An 18,197-nucleotide genomic window follows, 5' to 3' on the forward strand; every position below is an offset into this window, starting at 1 on the left:
CTCCCTAACAAACATCCTCCACACTTCTCTCTGTGTGTGATCAGCATGCATTTCAGCACCCTGGAACATCAATATTTTATTCAGATATTAAAAAAAAAAAAAGACTTTTGGGGCTGGATAGATGACTCGTCAGTAAAGCACTTGCCACAGAAACACAAGGACCTGAGCTCAATCCCCAAAGCCCAAGTAAAAAGCTAGGCACAGTGGCTTGTGCCTAGATCCCAGCTCTGGGGAGGCGGAGACAGGAGGACCCTTCGCCTTGCTGCCTGGCCCGTGTAGCCAAATCTCGTTTCAGGTTTAGCACAAACCCTATCCAAGTTTCATTCTGTTGCAACAAAGAGCAATTTGTGTGTCGAGGGGCTTATTTTAGTACACAATTCTAGTTTACAGTCCATTATTGAGGAAAACTGGGTAAGAATTTAAAGAGGAATCGAAGCAGAAACCATGGAGGAACACCGCTTGCTAGCTCATGCTCAGCTAGCTTTCTTATTCCGCCCAGGACCACCTGCCTAGGGATGGTGCTGCCCACAGTGGACTAGGCCCTTTTACAGCTATTAGCAATCAAAATGCCAACACCCCCAGGCCAATCTGATGTAGGCAATTCCTCACTTGAGACTTCTCCTCTCAGATGATGATAGCTGGGTCAAGTTGATGATTAAAACTAAGACAATGACATCATTACCCTTCTCTACCCTCCAGTTTCTATTTCTCCTTTGTTTCTCCTACCACCCATCTATTCCTATAAAACTGAGTTTCTATTCCTATGTTAGCCCAGCTTCCCTCAGGAAGTCAGTCACCTGATAAAACAAGAGATAGTAAGGTCTGTATGAAGCTAATCAGCCAGCAATAATGGTCAGGGTTCAAGAACCTTCCAGAAGTTGGTGGATGACTGAAACCTCACAGAAGGGTGGGTGAGACAATTCAAGCTGCTGAAAACCTCTAGGAGGAGATGTTGTGAAGCTGGGCTCATTCAAAGCACCAAGCGAGGCAATGAAAAGAATGGGACCGTGTTTATAAATGACAGTATGGGTAGCACACCCTCCAGACTGAAAGCTTGTTTTCTTAGTAATTGGATTTACCTGCAATAGGTAAAGCTATGTTTTCTGTGGGTTTTAAATTAGAAAGGAGGCTTCTGACACTGTAATTTTTCTGTAATTGTAAAAAAAAAAAAAAAAAGCGTTAAGAAATTAATTCTAAGGTGATTCAGTAGGCAAGGGCACAGGGCAAAGAGTTGGTGATCTTAGACATAGCTTTGCAGTCATAAGCAAGGCTTCATTCTACTTTTTGCCTCAGTTTCCCCATTTGCAGTGTGGAACACACATATGGCGCTGAAAAAGAAGACATACATTTACTAGCAATGTTTTCAGACAAAGTACACATGCCCAGAGTCAACACCTCCACACCCTTTAAGGAATGCACCCAAGTGTTCAAAATATTGCATGCCTCTATTTTTGCCTTACTGTGATTTTTTTTTCCCACATGAAGCAGGGGCTCTCCATACCTCAATGCTCGTCCAAATGGCTGTTAAATAACTCTCCATTGTTCTCAACTGTTTTTGTCAGCATAAACTATCCTACATAATGGGTTTCATGATGACATTTTCATGCATGTCTATAATGTAGTTTGATCACATTCACCCCCAGCCCCCCACTTTTGTACACCTCCCATGCCCACTGATCACTCTCCTCCTCCCAAATAGAGCCCTGCATTAGTGACTTTCCTGTTGCTGTGATAAAAGACCATGACCAAGAAAACTTATAGAAGGAAGTGTTTATTTGGACTTCATAGTTCCTGGGAGGGTCCATCATGATGGGGGAGGCATGATACAGTGTCGGGCATGGCTAGAGGAGCAGGAAGCTCAGATCACATCTCAGCCACCAACAGGAAGCAGCACTCTGGAAGTAGACAAAGGCTACAAACTCTCCAAACCACCTCCTTCAGTGACACGCGTCCTCTGAGGTTCCACCATCTAAGCCTCCACAACAGCACCCCCAGCCAGGGACCAAGAGTTCAAATATATGAGCCTATGAGGGACACTTGTCATTTACATCACCACAACCTCTTTTATTTCGTGTCTGTCTTTTATGACCCAAGCAGTTTCGCTAAGGTTGCTTACAGGAATATGGGGCACCTTGCTCATGACTACATTACTAAACAAAGTAGCTTTCCCTCCCCCATCAACTACTAACTATATACGCTCAGGGAGGGGTGAAGCCTCATGAGACCTTCCCAGTTCTCAATTGACTTTAACACTAAATTTAAGTTTACTTTTTTTCCCTTTAAATTGGCAGTTTCTATTTTAAATTTTTGCACTGATTATTTGCCTATTTATGTCTTTGTGTGTCTGTGCATGCAAGAGCATGTATGCATCAGAGGTCAGAGGACACGTTGTGCGAGTGGGTTCTATCCTTCCACCATGTGGGTTCAGGGGCTGGCAGTCTAGTCAGCTTTACCACCCCCCCTACCCCACCCCCGAGAGCCATCTTATCAGCCTCACATTTAAAGTTTCATGCAGTGGTCATTTCAGAAAATATTGCTTCATACGGCCTCAGGTACCTTCTAACATGCTTCAGTCATAATTGTTAGCATCGATACAGTAAGTAATAGCATCGATACAGTAAGGTCTTCATCTACTTTCCTGCCTTCAAAGGGTTCCATAAAGACCACACTTTGAAGCTGTGTCCTCCCCAAACATACCCCATACATTAGATAAGGGTTGCTGACCTCATCTTACAGACTTTAGAGTTGGGAGAGCCCACGACTTCCCATAGGGTTAAAGGCAACAGTGGTATTTAAATCCTGAAGCTAATAACCCAGTGCTATTCCAGTGGCTCACTCTCTAGCCTTTTTTTTTTTAAAAAAAATTCCAGTTTTCTAAAGTCATCTGGGAAGTAATAGATCATAGTTAATCGTTTAGGCTTTTGTGCTGTGCTTTCAGAATCGGGTCTGATTTGTGGTCTGGCTCTAGTTCAGTATTATCCAACGCGAGGGTTATTTCATCGGCCCAGTATCAAAGCTTCCTCACTTTAGCCAGAAATTAAAATAATAGCTTTAAGTTTCTCCCTGCTGTCAGGCAGCTGGTCAATAATGAGGCTTGCCGTGCTTTAAAAAATGATTTTTCATGCTCCCCATAAAAAGCTAGAAATATAATCCCTTTATTGAGCACAGGCACTCAACTCTCCCTGCATAAAGACAAATCTTTTTCTATTTTCTAACAGCCTCCTCTCCTGTAATATTACGAACTGTGTCATTGAGCCCACAGGGTTGTAAAACTGTCAGGTCCACCTGGTTGAACGAAGTCTACGATGCCCACGCCATTCCTCAGTGCTCTTCGGAATCGTTCTGGGTGGCGCATTATTAAGGGGGAAGAAAAAGATGCCAGCAGTAGCTAACACGATCAGTGGAGGTATGATTATGATTGAAAAGAAAGTATCCTAGAAGGCTGGGAGACAGCTCCACTGAGACAGTGCTTGGCAAGCGAGCGTGAGGCGCCTCAGGTCCCCAGCAGCTAGGTGAAGCCAGGGACAGCAGGGCGTCTGTGATCCCACTGAGTCAGAGAAAGTCCCTGGGGCTCTCTGGCCAGCTGCTCTAGCCGAACAGGTAAGCTCTAAACACTGTCTCAAAAGAGAAAGTGGAGAGTAATTGAGAAAGACACTCAGCATCAACCTCTGGCATGAATGTGCACGTGCCACATAAGAAAACATTCTAAACAGAAAAGTCCCTAGAATGAAAAGTCACTGTAGTGTCACAGGCAAATGACCTCAGGTTATCTCAAGACCTTACTAAGGAGTCACACTTTCAAAAGCCCACTGCAGCCTGGACGTGTGGTATTCAGCTGCAACACCATGCAGCCCAGGTCCCCAAATTTCTGAGTGCTGGTTTCCTTTCTTGGTGGCTTCTGAGTGGCCCTGAGCAAATCACCTCACCACCCCTTACAGGAAAGAGAGCTATCCCACCAGCTCTGCTCTGCTTCTCCCTCGGCTTGCAGCCATCACCCCGGCCCCCCTGGGAATGCAGTGAGGCTCACAGAGAGGCCTGTGAAAATGAAAAATTAGTACCACTGACAACTGTTACATGAAGAGATTACTCTTGTGCCTTCCGTGGTTCAGATTAAGTCCAAGCTTTAGCATTCACTTCCTTTTCTTGACGTAATCACTTAAAAATGGAGACTGCTGCAGACTCCATTTTTTAGTTTTAAGCCTCTAATTGACTTTTTAAATTAGTTTCACTGTTACCTCTTCTTAGCCCAAACTACACTAGATATTAACATGAATGCAGCATTCTGAAATTCCTATCTAGATTACAGAAAATAGAAGGCATCCTCATGAAAATGACAGCATACTTCAGTAGTTAATGTGGTGTCAAATCCCATCTCCTGAGTTTCAGAACAAAATGTTAGGAATAAAATTTTTTTTTTAATGAGTGAGTTTGTATTCCCAAGTCATTGTTTGTGGAACATGACAAGCTGTATCTTTGTGAAAATGGAGAGAGCCATTTAAAAATAACAAAGTAGGGGCTGGAGAGGTGGCTCCCTGGTTAAAATCACTGGCTGCTCTTACACAAGATTCCGGTTCAATACCCAGCACCCATACGGCAGCTTACAATCGTCCTAACTCCAATTCCAATGAATCTGATGCCCTCTTCTGGCCTCCTCAAGCACCAGGCACATTCATGGTACATATATACACATTCAGGCAAAACACTCATATACATAAAATAAAGCTTTTTTAAGAGCTAATCAACTTGAAGAAAAGGAGGCCTTGCTCCAGCAATTAAGGCAATATATTGTTAACACAAATAGGCTGAGTCTGAAGAGAAAACGTCCAAAGTGCCAGACACACGTAGCACGAGTGTGCAGGGGAGCAGGTGAGGATGGTATTTGCATCCCACAATGCTAGGGCAAGTGGTTACCTAAGCCCTGCCCTCCCTCTCACACAATGCTGACAATATTCCAGGTGTCATAAAGACCTAATGCGAAAGGCAAAAGTATAAAGCATTCTCTAACCATAAAGACTCTGTTGGCAAGAGGGCCCAGTGGTTAGAGGGAGTGGTTCCAGTAAGCAGGGACCCCATAAGCTCAGATATTTGAATGCTTGATCCCAGTTGGTGGCAGTGTTTAGGGAAGCTTAAGGGTGGTCTTGCTGGAGGAAATACATCACTAGGGCAGGCTTTGTCCAGTTCCCTAACTTCGTGCCTGTAGTTAAGGATGTGAGCTCAGCATCCTGCTCTGGCCACCATGCCTGCCACTTGCTGCCACACTTCCCCACCAGGATGGACTCTTAGCTCACTGCAATCAAACCCAAATAAATTCTTCTTTAGGCTGCCCTGGTCCTAGTGTTTATCACAGAAACAGAAAAGTAACTAGAGGAACCAACGCTCTCTTGGTTCACAGTTCCAGAGGGGATGCATTCCGTCATGGGGACAGGGGCCCAGGTAGCAGGAGTGTGCAAAGAGACTGTCTCACTGCTTTCCATGCCCCAAACTCAAATGATGTCAATCACTGAAGAAACCACATACTAATGAAACAGCACATGATATATTAAACACAATGAAAATTAATTAACCTGACATGAATTTCCTAAACTATGTTGAGTGAAAGGCACAGGGCACAACAGAGAATCTTTGTAGAAGTCCGAAGTGGACATGCATGGATGGTAAATAACAAGAGGATTCAGGAGATGCCGCCACTGTCAGGACAGCAGCGACTCCTTTGGGGAGGAGTGTGTGCCAAGAGGGGACACACACGGATACGGAGGGAGGGAGGGCTGCCAGCAGCTTCTCTGCGTCTGCTTTGATCCAACAGCTGTTGCCTTTATCCATTAAACTGGTCGTATTTTATATACTTTTTTGTAGGTTATATGTCACAAAACTTAAAGAGGACTTGTTCTACTGAGTATTAATACCCATTAAAGCCATAATGATTAACAGTTTAAAAATATTAAGGGCCCAGAAATAGGCCCAAGACATAAAAGGCACTTTTATAGGACTGTACTATCCCATTAAAACAGCCTTACAAAGCAGAAGACATGGCGGCTTCTGATACTGAACCAAATGTTAAACATTCTGCAGGAACTGACATGCAGCTCTTCCCTCAGCCAGTGTCCAGGTAGATGAAATCTGTTATGGAGCAAACACTGCTTTCACCCCAAGGCTGTACAAACTAAATGAGCTGATGTATGGAAACAAAAATTAAAACTCCTTCCCAGTGAAAGGTTAACCATAAAAGATGAATGAAGGGACTGGACAGATGGTAGAGCAGTTAAGACTCCTCATTGCTCTCGCAAAGGATGCTAGTTCTATTCCCAATACCCACAACTGTCTCTTGAGTTTGAGGCCAGTCTGGTCTACGTAGTGAGTTCCAAGATAGTCAGAGCTATATAGTCAGGGGAGGGGGGGGGCAATAACATGGGCCTAACACACAAGGGACAGGGGATGGGACAGGGATGGGGACACCACAATGGACACATAATAGAAGGGGGGGCGATAACAAAACAAAAAGTTCTTTGAGGCACACAAGCAAAGGCGGACTCTTGGATAAAGCCAAGATAAACATCATAAACTATATCAAAAGGCAAATGGCCCACTAAAAAATAACTGCATGACAAAGGGTGAAAAGGCAGATTCTTCATTCATGAGAACTGGTAAGCCAAGGAAAAGGGGCAAACTCTCCAAAAGATTGCAAACATATGGATAAAGCCATTCTCAGACAAGTTCTTCAAAGAGTAGCAGTCACTACCCTAGTAAGCCATTAACATTAAAAAAACCCCAACCTTCATTAAGAAACACGTATTTGAAATGTAGCCCTTTTCAATTTGCAAATGTTTTTTAAGTATTAACTTCAAATTATGTTTATTTCTAGAAGGACTATAACCTCTGCAATGAGTAACATACACCAAGATCCTCAAAAACCTACCTGCATCCTCAACTCTAAGCTGTGCCTGATGGTGCAGACCTGCAACCCCACCTACCCTGGAGGTTGAAGCAGGAGAAGAGCAAATGCAAAGCCAACCTGGGTAACTTGGTGAAGACCTTGTCTCAAAAGTCAAGTCAATTGAGGCTGGTGATGTAGGTCCGTGGTAGAGCACAGGCTCAGCCTGCACTGGGCCCTAGGTGCAAGCCCCAGCATCATGAAAAAGAACAAAACAAGCTCATTTTCACAACAGGTCTGGGAACAAGCAAGATGTGACAACCTTTCAAGGTGTGGTCACATCACCATTCAGATTATACTATCATCATTTAGTGAAATACACAATTGTTTAAAAAGCTATGGAGCAGCTATGAAAAGCATTTTGTGGCTGAGATTTGAAACATTTAATACAGGAGAATGTTTGCAAAGCAAAGCACACTGAGAACATATATAAAATGACTGTGTAGAAAAGGAAGTCAAAGTATGAACATTCAAATATTAACAGACGGAGTGGTCAGTTCACAGGGGAATGACTGTACAACTTCATGTCATGTGCATGAGCTCTCCTTTACCAACCTTCCAGAAACGCTAGTTCATTCTACAAGTAAAGAACATCAATCTGTTTTGAAATCATCTATTAGTAGTTTTAAAACCACAGGTTCCATATAGTTCTTATAGCAGCTTAGTGGGAGGAATATGGAAAGTGCTTATTTCTGTTAGCTAAAAGCATCCACCATGGAACCTTCACATGGGTATCTGACCTAAATGTTTTCAGTCCAATTTCATGTACAAACATTGCTTTTAAAGAAGTCCAATTCAAACAAGTACCACAAAAATATAACCATTAGCATGTCAGGTTGCTCTGATTGGTATTTTATTTCTCTTTTACAGGTTCCACATAATAGACAAAGGTTTTTTGATAACATATTGTTATCTTTGCTGGAGATGATCATATGATCATTTTAAACAACACAAATGTGTACATAGATGAGACTGTGGTTTCTGCAGCCTATAAACACCTCTTTGGGTTTAAAAAGGGAAAAAGCAATATGCTGACAATTCAACCATAACTCTTAGAAAAACACTGGTTTCCTTACCAAACAGGAGTGCCCTGTATATGGACCTATCACCCAAGACAGCAATGAGTCAAGCCAAGGGAAACTGAGAGCAGCTCCCCACACCAGCTCAGAAGACCCTCCCCCATCCAGCACCTCCTCAAGGTGCTCCTAGCTTCATCACAGAAAGGTAGCAGTCACTCCCCGAGAAGACAGGAGCAGCAAATAACCACCTGACAATTTGAGTGTCCTCCAGTGTTTCACAGGCACCATCAGGAACTCCAGGCAAGCATGCGTACCATTCTCTAGACGGCTCCCTTCACTTCCCAAGAAAGGGAACCAGGTCTTCCTAATTGATTTAGGTGCCTGGGATAACAAAGTATTTCACCAGAAGGGACATAAGCAATGCTATTTGATAAGAGTAAGAATAAGGAAGAAGCAGCTATCTTAAAGAAAAAGTGTGCTCTACTCACACTAAAGTATCAGACCAATGCACAACATACTGCAAAACTGGAATACAATACGGTCAAACACAATGTTCAAATATTAAACTGTTCAAGCACATGAAGATCATCTTCTGAAAGACAAGCTGGGCTCTTAGTTTGTAGCTACCTTTGTGTAACTTTAAAAATTGCTGTCCCTCAACAAAGTCTGACACTGATCTTGATACTTGTTGGGAAGTTCACTGAGGCAATGACAGCTCATAGAGATATATAGTCAGCTTTAGAGAGATATCCTCCCAGTGCTCATCTTCAGAATTCATCCGAGGACTGGGCATCATCTTCGTCCCTCACTTCTCGGTATCTCCCTGAAGACTCCCCTTCTGGATTGTAGCTCTGCATTTTAATATTCAGTCTCTCGGCCAGTTTCTGTGCTGCGAGCTTTGCCTGCATCTCCTTCAAAACAAAGAACAAAGCCCAAGTTACACCGTACAGCTCCCCTTACAATATTCACTAAGACCCGGGATAAACGAGCATAATTCCTACTGTCTCTGGCAACACAGAAAATTGACAGCTGTGTCCTGTTAGACACGGGGCGATGTATCTGAGAGCTGTCCGCTTGCTGCAGTTGCTAGTGACTTCCATTAGCAAGCAATGCTGCAATCGAACAGCTTACCTCTGCACAAGAAACTGGGAAATCAGCTGAGCACTACGGTAGCTATAAACAGACACACTAAGTGTTGTATACACACAGAACCACCTGTCTGTATTAGAAATCACCAATGTGCTGCCAATGTCTCCAACAGACAAGACTTCCTTCTCTAGACTAAATCATATTTTCTAAGTTTGAGGAGTACACTTCAATGGTACAAAAAGAGCCAAGACATTAATGCTGCATGCTGACTGCTCCTCAGTAAGTAAAGTCTCAGAAATTAATACTCAAAAAGGTCCAAGTAAATTTCAGAGTGGCAGTGGACTTTTCCACACATAAAGATCACCCAACTGCTGGTAGACTTCAGGGTTCATCTCTGATTCACCCAACCCCAACCCCCATACATTCCTCAACTTCAGCAGCTCCTTACCTCAGCCCATGAACATTATGGGTAGGCATAATTGGTAGTTACTATTACTATTCTGTCAAGGCAACCCATTTCAGAGGGCTTAGCCTAAAAATGTCTCAAGACAGGTATTTAAAAACCCCCTAGAGACAATTCAAAGGTCACTTCTCCAGCACAGCAGTTGGATCTGATGCTAATTCTAATGAACTACGAGGAAGAAACACAAAGGGCCATAAAGATACCAGTCCATGCCAGCTGAACGCTTAGGAAAAGCCAAGCAGAGTTAAAGCTAGTTTGACTTTAGCAGATGCAGGCACCTGACTAAAATCCAACTAAGCAATTCAGGAGAGAGGGGATGTCCTTTTCCCAGAAACTCATAATGTTACAATCTAACCATAACTAATCTCCATGCTTACTTCTCCCATCCTGCTAATATGAACACAAACTTTAACAATATTATACATTTTATTTATAGACAAGGTCTCACCGTCTATTAGCTGTGCAGACCAGGCTAGCCTCAAACTCAGAGATCTGACTGCCTTTACCTCTCAACTGCTGGAATTAAAGTGGTATGATTAAAGGTGTGTGCCACCAATACCTTAATATCCATTTTTAAAAATTCTATGCAAAACACAGTGCTATATACAACTGATTTAGACCCAAAGTAGAAAGGCCTCTATTCACAAGGGTCATGAGTAATGGCTTCAAGCACCCCACCAGAGGCTGGCAAGCCAGCATGATCTCCTGTCCTTCTGGGCTGGCCCCTGCACTGCAGGAGATGGAACTGGGAAGCGTCCTCCTAAGCAGGTCCCTTACACTGAGAAGCTGCCACATGGGAGAGAGACATACATATGTTGTCCTAGCAGCAGCAGACAGCTGATCCATGTCACTCCAATCCTCGCCCTGATCTATTGGGGAATTATTACTGAGGTCCCTACAGTTCTAGCAACTTTGTGACTGGAAACTGGTGCACATCTCTAAAACTTGACTCTTCTAGTCAGCCAAAGTTAATTCTGACTCCCGAAGCAGCAGCCACCACTCAGACAAGAAAGACCCAAGACTCCAGAATTACCTCATAATTCTGCTTCTGCTCTTTCTGCAGGGCCAGCGACTCTTCTATGGAGAGCAGCTGCGCAGGCAGGTGGTGGAGCGGAAGAAGGCGTGCTGCTGTGATGTCATCAAGATGTTGCCTAGCCCTGCGTCGCCGCTCTTCTGAGGAAGCAGGAGACTCATCCCTCTGACAGTGACTCGGTGAGTCACTCTGTTGGGTGGGTAACCTGAGAAAGGAAAAGCAGGCACATCAAACCATGCACAAAGACGGTCCTGAGCCCAGGAGCCTACTGCTTCTACAGGGAAATGGCATGAAGTCTGCCCATGCTTGATGCTGACAATGGCCGCATATACAGATACAAACACTGCCTTTCTTCCTCATACCTTATACTCCCTCCATTCACTCAGAGAACGCTTGTAAAGAGCTTAACGCCCAAAAAAAGGAAGTAAACATGGTACTGCTTCTGTGAAATATAATACAGACACTGACAGCCTGACCAGTTCTGAAGGAAAGGGAGGTGTTGGAAGTTGAGGCTAGAGGGAGGAATTGACAATTACAGCCCCAGAGATGAGAACCTTCTCCTTCAAGGATGATGGTGAGATCAAGGAAACACCATGTAGGTCATGGGCAGGACAGGATGGATGGGGTAGGGGTGGTGGCATATGATACAGTGCTGTCACCAGTCAATTCACGAATGTGTATGTCTCAGAAGGAACTGGCATTCTGCATTGGAAATGAACCCCCAGGTGGTCCTGTTTCATAGCTAACTGACATGTACATATGAAGTTCTGCAAAGTCAGTCATAAGCAGATGAGGTAGTCTCCAGTACCAGATAGTATATAAATCAGAAAAGGTAAGGTCAGAGGAACTAGCAGAAGTTCTCAACCTTCCTAATGCTGTGACCCTTTAATACAGTCCCTCAGGCTGTGGTGACCCTAACCATAACATTATTTCATTGTTACATTCATAACTGTAATTTTGCTGTTATGACTCATAAATATGATATGCAGGGTATCTGATGTGACCCCTGTCAAAGGGTCATTCAACCCCCAAAGGGGTCATGACCTACAGGCTGAAAAGTGCTACCAGCACACCTTTTACTGTGCTCAAAGCTCCGCTCACACACAAGCCCAATACCACATATCTGTGGCCAGCTGCAGCCTCTCCTGGTCTGTCTCATGCACTCACTGCCCCTTCTCTCTCAAACTCACTAATCTTGGTGGCCCTCACTGCTCCTCATTCCTCACCTTCCCTATTCCTGGCCACATGGCCGTGACTGGGCCACCTTCCTCTTTCTGACACACCTGGTCTTCCAATGTGACCTCCTAGAAGTGAAGAGAATGCTTGGCACAGAAGATGAGACCCCCTTCACAAGACACCTTTCTCAAACGTTACTTTTCTAGCTGAAAATGAATGTACTAGGACCTGGTTTTCTAAACACAAGAAACCATTTAAGGTTAAAATAATAATTAGTGGAGTATTTTTTTTTTCAGAGCTGAGGACCGAACCCAGGGCCTGAGCTAACTCCCCAACCCCCGTGGAGTAGGTTTAAAGTCTCTGCAAGAACATGGCGTGGGTTTTTTTGAAGCTTCCCTAAGCAGAACAGCTATGGTCTCCCTGTGTCTGACATCACTATGTAAAGACGGCCGTTACCCAGCAGCACTCCTGCAGACGGCCTAAGTACTACAACAACTCTCTCCTCCTCACAGAGCTCTTTGTTTTTCTGCTGATCTCAGAAACATTATAGCAAAGAACTCAAAAGCAAGATTTTCCCGATTCTCCCCAAATCTATTTTTAGTTAAACCTTTAAAAAAGTCCTTTTAGCGTCCCTTTCCTGGAAACTACTATTATCTAGTCTAACATTTCTTCAAGTTTGGAAACCTTGAGTGGTCGGCCCTCTAGATTCCAACCTCTTTAAGGAGCAAAATCTTTACTTCACTGTGTCCCCACAGCTCTGCTGTCTACTTGTAGTGAACACACTTTGTTTTGTTTTGTTTCCTGATGAACAGCCCATTAGTTCCTGCAATTGCTTCTCTGGGCTCACACAGCAATGGAGAGGGAGCTGCACACTAGCAAACGGTACTGAAAAAAGTCAGGATACATCTGCCCTCCCACTGTGTTTATTATGAAACATTGGCCAAGTATCTTGAAGCACACTACTCCCCAGCTGCTCTTTAAAACCCCTTCTATGACTTCCTTCAAAACTAACTTCATTTTTTTCAAAAGCAGTTCTCCAGTCTAGCCGTGCTGGTCTATTTTCACAGTATGCTCACTCCTGCTTACAAGCTCCTCACACAGCACTCTCTGAACTGACATCACCACACAGCAGTCTTAGGACAAGCCTGCTCCTCGACACTTACACATTGGTCTTGAACTTAGGAGGTGGTGGCACTGGGTTTTTAGCTCGCATTTCTAGCACTTCCATGTAATGAGGCCTCTTAGGAGTCTCACTCTGGAGCCCTGGCATGTTCTCAGCGCTGGTGTTTTCTTCTGAGGGTTCACTCTGGTCTCTGATTGTGATCTTCTGCAACTTAGTGATAAACAGACTGTCAATGCTGCTGGAAATGTCTTCCGCTTGACTTGAAACAGGGCGTTGGGGGGGATGTTTGTTAACTTCAGATGAGGGTGCCCTGGCTCTGCTGCCGGGAGCTGCGCCTGTGTTCACTGTGCAGCCAGCCTCCAAAGTCTCTTCAGCGCCTTTGTGAGTGAGGTGTACAGGTCCTTGTGTTTCTGAGGTGGTTTTAGATGATTTGACGTCTACAGAGGAACAGTCACGAACTAATGAAGTATCAAGCATCAGGTCAGAATTCTGGGCTTTGTCTATGTCGGTATCAACTCTTGAGGTTGCTTTTTGCCTTAGCTTACAGTCTACACTAACAGGATCAAACAGTTCACTTCTCCTTCTAACCTCTTCTTCATGTTCTGCAATGGCAGCTTTCAGTTTGGCAACGGTGTCTGAAATCTTTTTACCTTTGTCGGGCAATTTGCAAATGAATTTTCTGTTGAATGCAAAAAAGAAACCAACAGGTACACATTAGAGCCATGTTTTTAAACATGAAAACAGTATTTAAAAGGCAACATGTAACCCTTGAAGAAAAGCTGACCTTTAATTTTTTTTTAATCTCCCCCACCGCCCCCCATTAAGGGAGTGCTTTGATTGGGGAATTATTTCATTGAATCAGAATTTTAGGAATAAAAGTTGTATCTTCCTAATCTAAAATCTGCAATTGACTGCCCCATGGAAAATTTCACACCTGACCACATGATGAGATGCAGTCAAACCCAAGCTATAAAGAACACAGTACAAAATTACCTACAAGCCATGTATAAAAACAACTGAAGTTCATGTTTGGATTTGGGTCTTAACTCTACACTGTCTCTACATACACTCACACGTATATTTCAAGCCCCTTAAAAATATGAAATTCTGATCTTAAACATTTAGGAAAACAGATACTCAACCTGTACAATAAACACATTGACAAAGAGCAGTGGTTTTAAAATGTTGTCTCTGAAGCCCTGGGGCTGAAGAATGGCTCTGTTGGGTCAAAGGCACTATTTGCTACCTCTGTCATAAAAGGTAAGTACAACAGGTAGTACTACAGGTTTACCAGAGGTCACATAATGGGATGACATCACTATCTTACAAAGGAGGGGACTTATGTGTTTTTGTGTTTGAAAGAATTCTTAGTTGTTTCTGATAAATCCGTAATATTTCTAGATTCAGCCTATATAAACAAGAGCTCTTAGGGATGCCTAGTAATTCTTAAAGAATCTAAAAATGTCCTGAGATCAAAACGTTAACTTATTGCTAATATTAACAACCCATTCTGGAAAAATCAAAACACCTACCTGTCTCCAGTAGGAACCCCTCCTGCAAAGTGGTCACTGGCTCCTTTCTCTCAGTGAAATTCCCTTTCTGGTTCTTTCCCATGGTTACATAACAAATGGAGGCCTCTTAGGTCCCTATTCCTCCTGATACCACACCACATTCATTCATTTGCACGTTTTCAACAGTACTAACATCTCTCTGCATCGGAGCTTCCACGGCTTTTCCGGCCCTCTCTGGAGCCTAGTACCATTTCTCAGGGTTTAATCAGGTGGCTTTTAACTAACTAAACGCCAGCCATTATTCCCTTCAATTAAATACACCCTAAATAAAAAGTTAACCTTGAATCCATTCCTCTCTCCCAATTTTCTCATTATCCTTTGTGGCTCTCCAGAAATTTCAGCCACCTGTTAACTATGAATACACACACACACACGAATAAAATAACTATATATTTGTCTCCAAATTAGTTCATCAGTACTTAAGTTTCCCAGTCCCTCGACTGCCTTCATAGTTCACTTTCCCCCTTGCTGAAAATCTCTCGGAAAATATCCTTTTGGTGTCTTCTGCCTCTTATTACTTCAATCCCATCTTAAACAAAGCTGCCTTTTTTAAAAAAAAAAAAAATCAGCTATCATAATCTACCCTACTACGGGGGCGCGTAACTTTCTAGGCCCAACTGGCCACTCTTTAGAGCTCGTTCTCCCCATCTCCTTTGGTTTGGGAAAGAGTGGGGCTCTAGATCGAGAAGAGGGGATCGACACGTTCTGGTCAAGAGGTTTTGGTACCCAGACTCCCTCCATGCCGTTGTGGGAACGTGGAATGGAGCAGGCGGGCGCTGCTGCCCAGTGAGGGCCAGGCAGCATGGAGGCATGGCGCGCGCAGCCCGGGCCTGCCCAGGAGGCCTGCCCACGCAAGGTCACCTTCGCCCGAAAGGCCGCGGTGGGGAGCGGGAGGCTGGTCCCGGATCCCGACCCCCGAGGGCCTATTCCTTGATCCCGGGCCCCGTTCCCGGCAACCGCGACCCCCCGACCCCCCGCTTACTCGTTGCGCAAAAGTCTCTCCTGGCGCCTCAACCTCTCCCGCAGCTCCGCCGAACTCCGCTGCCCCAAGTCCTCGGGAGCTGGGGGCTCGAAGCCGCGGGGCAGCGAGAACATTGTGCACGGGCTGCGGCTGGCGCGGCGGGCAGGGCTCCCCAGCGGGGCCCACGGCGGGCGCAGGCTCTGCGGCCGGCGGCGACTCTGGCGCGCGAGCGGGAGTCGCCATTTTCCCGGAAGAGAACGGCTTCTTCGAGCCGAGCGGAGCTTCAGGGAAAGGCCGGAAACGGACAGAGCCCAGGAGCAGGGGGCGCCCGAGGAAGCGCGCAGGGGCGGAAGTGACATCACCGCAGAAGCGTCTGGCTTTGGCGCGCTTTCTCGGGATGTGAGTCTTTTTTGCTTTCCCAGCTATTCGCCTGCGCTTTGAGAAAGTATAGGATACTCATGTCAAAGACTTCCTGAATCACTTCTAATAAGTAAAATATGGCAGAGGTAATAGTGTCGCATCTAAAATTAAGAAATACAAAATTTGGACAATATTTCACAGGGATTCCTGAATGAACAATAATCACAATAAAAATAAATGACAGGGGGGTTGTGGAAATGGCTCAGTGGTTACGAGTGCATAGTGTTCTTGTAGAGGACCAGAACTTGGGTACCAGCACCCCTGTTGGCTAGCTCACAATTGCCTTTAACTGCACCTCCAGGGCATCTCTGGAAGCTTCTCTGGCTTCTGCAGGCACCTGGTTTGTGTGCGCACACATACACATATGTGCACACACAATGTAAACATAATAAAATAAATCTTTAAAAAATACTGAATGACCAATATAACCAGCTATAATAAAATGCATATTATAAAGACAATATAGCTAGGTGTGGTGTCCGCCTTTAGTCCCAGCACTTGAGAGGCAGAGGCAGGCTGATCTCTGTAAGTTCAAGACCAGCCTGGTTTACATAGTGAATTGGAGGCTAGCCAAGGATACATAGTGAGACCCTGTCTCAAAACAAACAAAACAACAAGATTTGAATATTTGGACAAGTCAGAATATCAGGATTTAGAAAGACTGACCATGTCAACTGTTAGAAAAAATGAAGAGCAACTGAGATTCTTATAGACTGCTAATGGGGGAGGGGGTTGCAAAATAGTACAATCTCTTTGGAAAATAGTTTGATAATTTCCGAGTCTGGTTTTGTTACTGTTTAGTATAGTGGTCTTGAAGTTCCTCTATGCCAATCTTTCTTTATATTGCTAAGTAGTATTGCACTGTGTGAGTCTGTTTATGCTGAAGGACATTTGAGTTGTTTTCAGTTATTAATGATCATAAATTACTATCAACATCTTTGTATAGGTGTTCAAGTCAACATAAACTTTCATTTCTCTTAAGAGCAGCCTTATTAGGCCATATTAGCAAAGGGGACAGGAAGAACAGCTCCATTCCATTGCATTGCCTTCCACAGCCTGAGAAGTTCCCCTAATCTTTTAGTGACTTTCAGGCCATCCCAGGATTTGTAGCTTTAATACAGAAAATATTCAGGACTAGCAGAGTAGGAATCTAATAAAAAATATTTTAACATAGGCTTAATTAGGAGTGTTAAGAGAGGTTATCTGATGGAATGTATGACATACCCAGATGTGGACATGGGCTTCTCAAGGGAGAGTAGTCATTCATTGTTTTTACAATACTTATACTTAAGGGATTTTGAAGTTATTATCTTTGTAACATTGCTAAGAAATCTAAAAGAGACCACAGATATGGTTCCTGGTTGTTATGTCTCAGGAAGTCCATATATCCAGAAATGAACTCAAGCTGGACTATAGAAGGATTTCTGGTGGTTAGATAAAAGCCAGAATTCTTCAAGAACTTGTGAGTGGGGTTTTCTATCCCCAGAAGGAGTAACTCCCCACAGCTACTTGTCCTATTTATAATCTGCATGATTTACGCCCCCCCCCACGTTCTCTAGCACTCTTTCACTATGCTCTGTCTCTTGCTATGTCCATTATTCTCCCCTGCCCCCCCATCCCTACCCCTGGACATGTCCAGTCTGCTTTTTCTCTTGGTTCTGGACTCTTCCAAATGGTTTTTCTCTCTCTCTTATTCACAATAAAAACCCTGCCTCTAATAATGGAGCAGTAATGTTGAAAGTTTCTTTATTGTGCCCCCTCACATGTACTAACAGGATTACAATTGATAAGGTAGACCAGAGGGATGCGGGAAGGTAGGGCACCTTCACTGTAAACAGAGTTAATAGTCTTGTTTGAGATTCCCAGAAAATGTGTAGGGAAGAAATAAGGACCTGCTCCAAGTCTAACACATTTAGGACTTAAGTCTGGTTTGTTGCTATTTTAACAGAAAGTCCCTCCATATGAAAGGAATATTATCTCTACCAGCAGCCCTTGCAGCAATGTGCGAGAGTTCTTACTTCTCAGCTGGCAAGAGACTTCAACCAGACTCCAGGGTGAGGGGGTCCTTTCCCTTTCTGTGTCCTCATAATTTTTCCCATCTTTCTAGCCTGCATCAGTATGGGGTAAATGAATGTTTAACTTCTTAAGAAGCCAGGGCATAAGTGAATGTTTAACTTCTAAGATGCTGCCAAACTGTTTACAAAGTGTCCCTGTCATTTTTCACTCCACAGGCAATGTATATGACCCCAGTTGTTCCTCCTCTTCCTCATCAATTGATTTTTGTTTCATTTTGCTTTTAAAATTTTAGCCATTAGCCCTTTGCCCAAGTGCCCTGGCTTGGATACACTTAAGAAATAGCACAGAATTTGCACTAAACATTTTTATGGTATTGTTTTAGTTAATATTGTCAACTG

The 18,197-nt window shown here is 43.9% G+C and overlaps 1 protein-coding gene and 1 long non-coding RNA gene across 5 annotated transcripts in view; one reads left to right on the top strand and one right to left on the bottom strand.

The window, feature by feature from the left end:
- Positions 1–12,328, top strand: part of LOC131915177 (uncharacterized) — a 31,245-nt gene extending 18,917 nt beyond the window's left edge. The window contains exons 4-6 of one of the 3 annotated variants that reach the window (XR_009380280.1): positions 3,219–3,406; positions 10,563–10,711; positions 12,005–12,328. This is a non-coding gene — a long non-coding RNA (uncharacterized LOC131915177). Of the gene's footprint in view, positions 1–3,218; positions 3,407–8,011; positions 10,494–10,562; positions 10,712–12,004 lie in introns of those variants that run through there. The other 2 variants (XR_009380282.1, XR_009380281.1) reach the window with 2 other exon arrangements.
- Positions 7,760–15,614, bottom strand: Polr2m (RNA polymerase II subunit M). 2 transcript variants are annotated; one of them, XM_059268209.1, is made up of 4 exons: positions 15,385–15,614; positions 12,872–13,510; positions 10,533–10,737; positions 7,760–8,858 (listed from the first exon to the last, which is right to left on the bottom strand). In XM_059268209.1, exons 1-4 carry the CDS (start codon positions 15,495–15,497, stop codon positions 8,715–8,717), a joined length of 1,101 nt encoding a protein of 366 aa, XP_059124192.1. In that variant the 5' UTR covers positions 15,498–15,614; the 3' UTR covers positions 7,760–8,714. The 2 variants fall into 2 exon arrangements, with proteins under 2 accessions (XP_059124192.1, XP_059124193.1); XM_059268210.1 differs by lacking the exon at positions 15,385–15,614 and adding an exon at positions 14,364–14,770.
- Between the last annotated feature and the right edge of the window lie 2,583 nt (positions 15,615–18,197).

The sequence above is a fragment of the Peromyscus eremicus genome, chromosome 7 (assembly GCF_949786415.1).
Source record: "Peromyscus eremicus chromosome 7, PerEre_H2_v1, whole genome shotgun sequence".
In the NCBI taxonomy this organism is placed as follows: Eukaryota; Metazoa; Chordata; class Mammalia; order Rodentia; family Cricetidae; genus Peromyscus; species Peromyscus eremicus.

Bases quoted from the DNA above. Each gene is read 5' to 3' on its own strand.
- Polr2m (XM_059268209.1), bottom strand. From the start codon at position 15,497: ATGTTCTCGCTGCCCCGCGGCTTCGAGCCCCCAGCTCCCGAGGACTTG. The intron at 13,511-15,384 runs GTAAGCGGGGGG...TGCATTCAACAG, and splicing joins GAGAGACTTTTGCGCAACGA to AAAATTCATTTGCAAATTGC. The intron at 10,738-12,871 runs GTAAGTGTCGAG...TTCCTTTCTCAG, and splicing joins CCTAAGTTCAAGACCAATGT to GTTACCCACCCAACAGAGTG.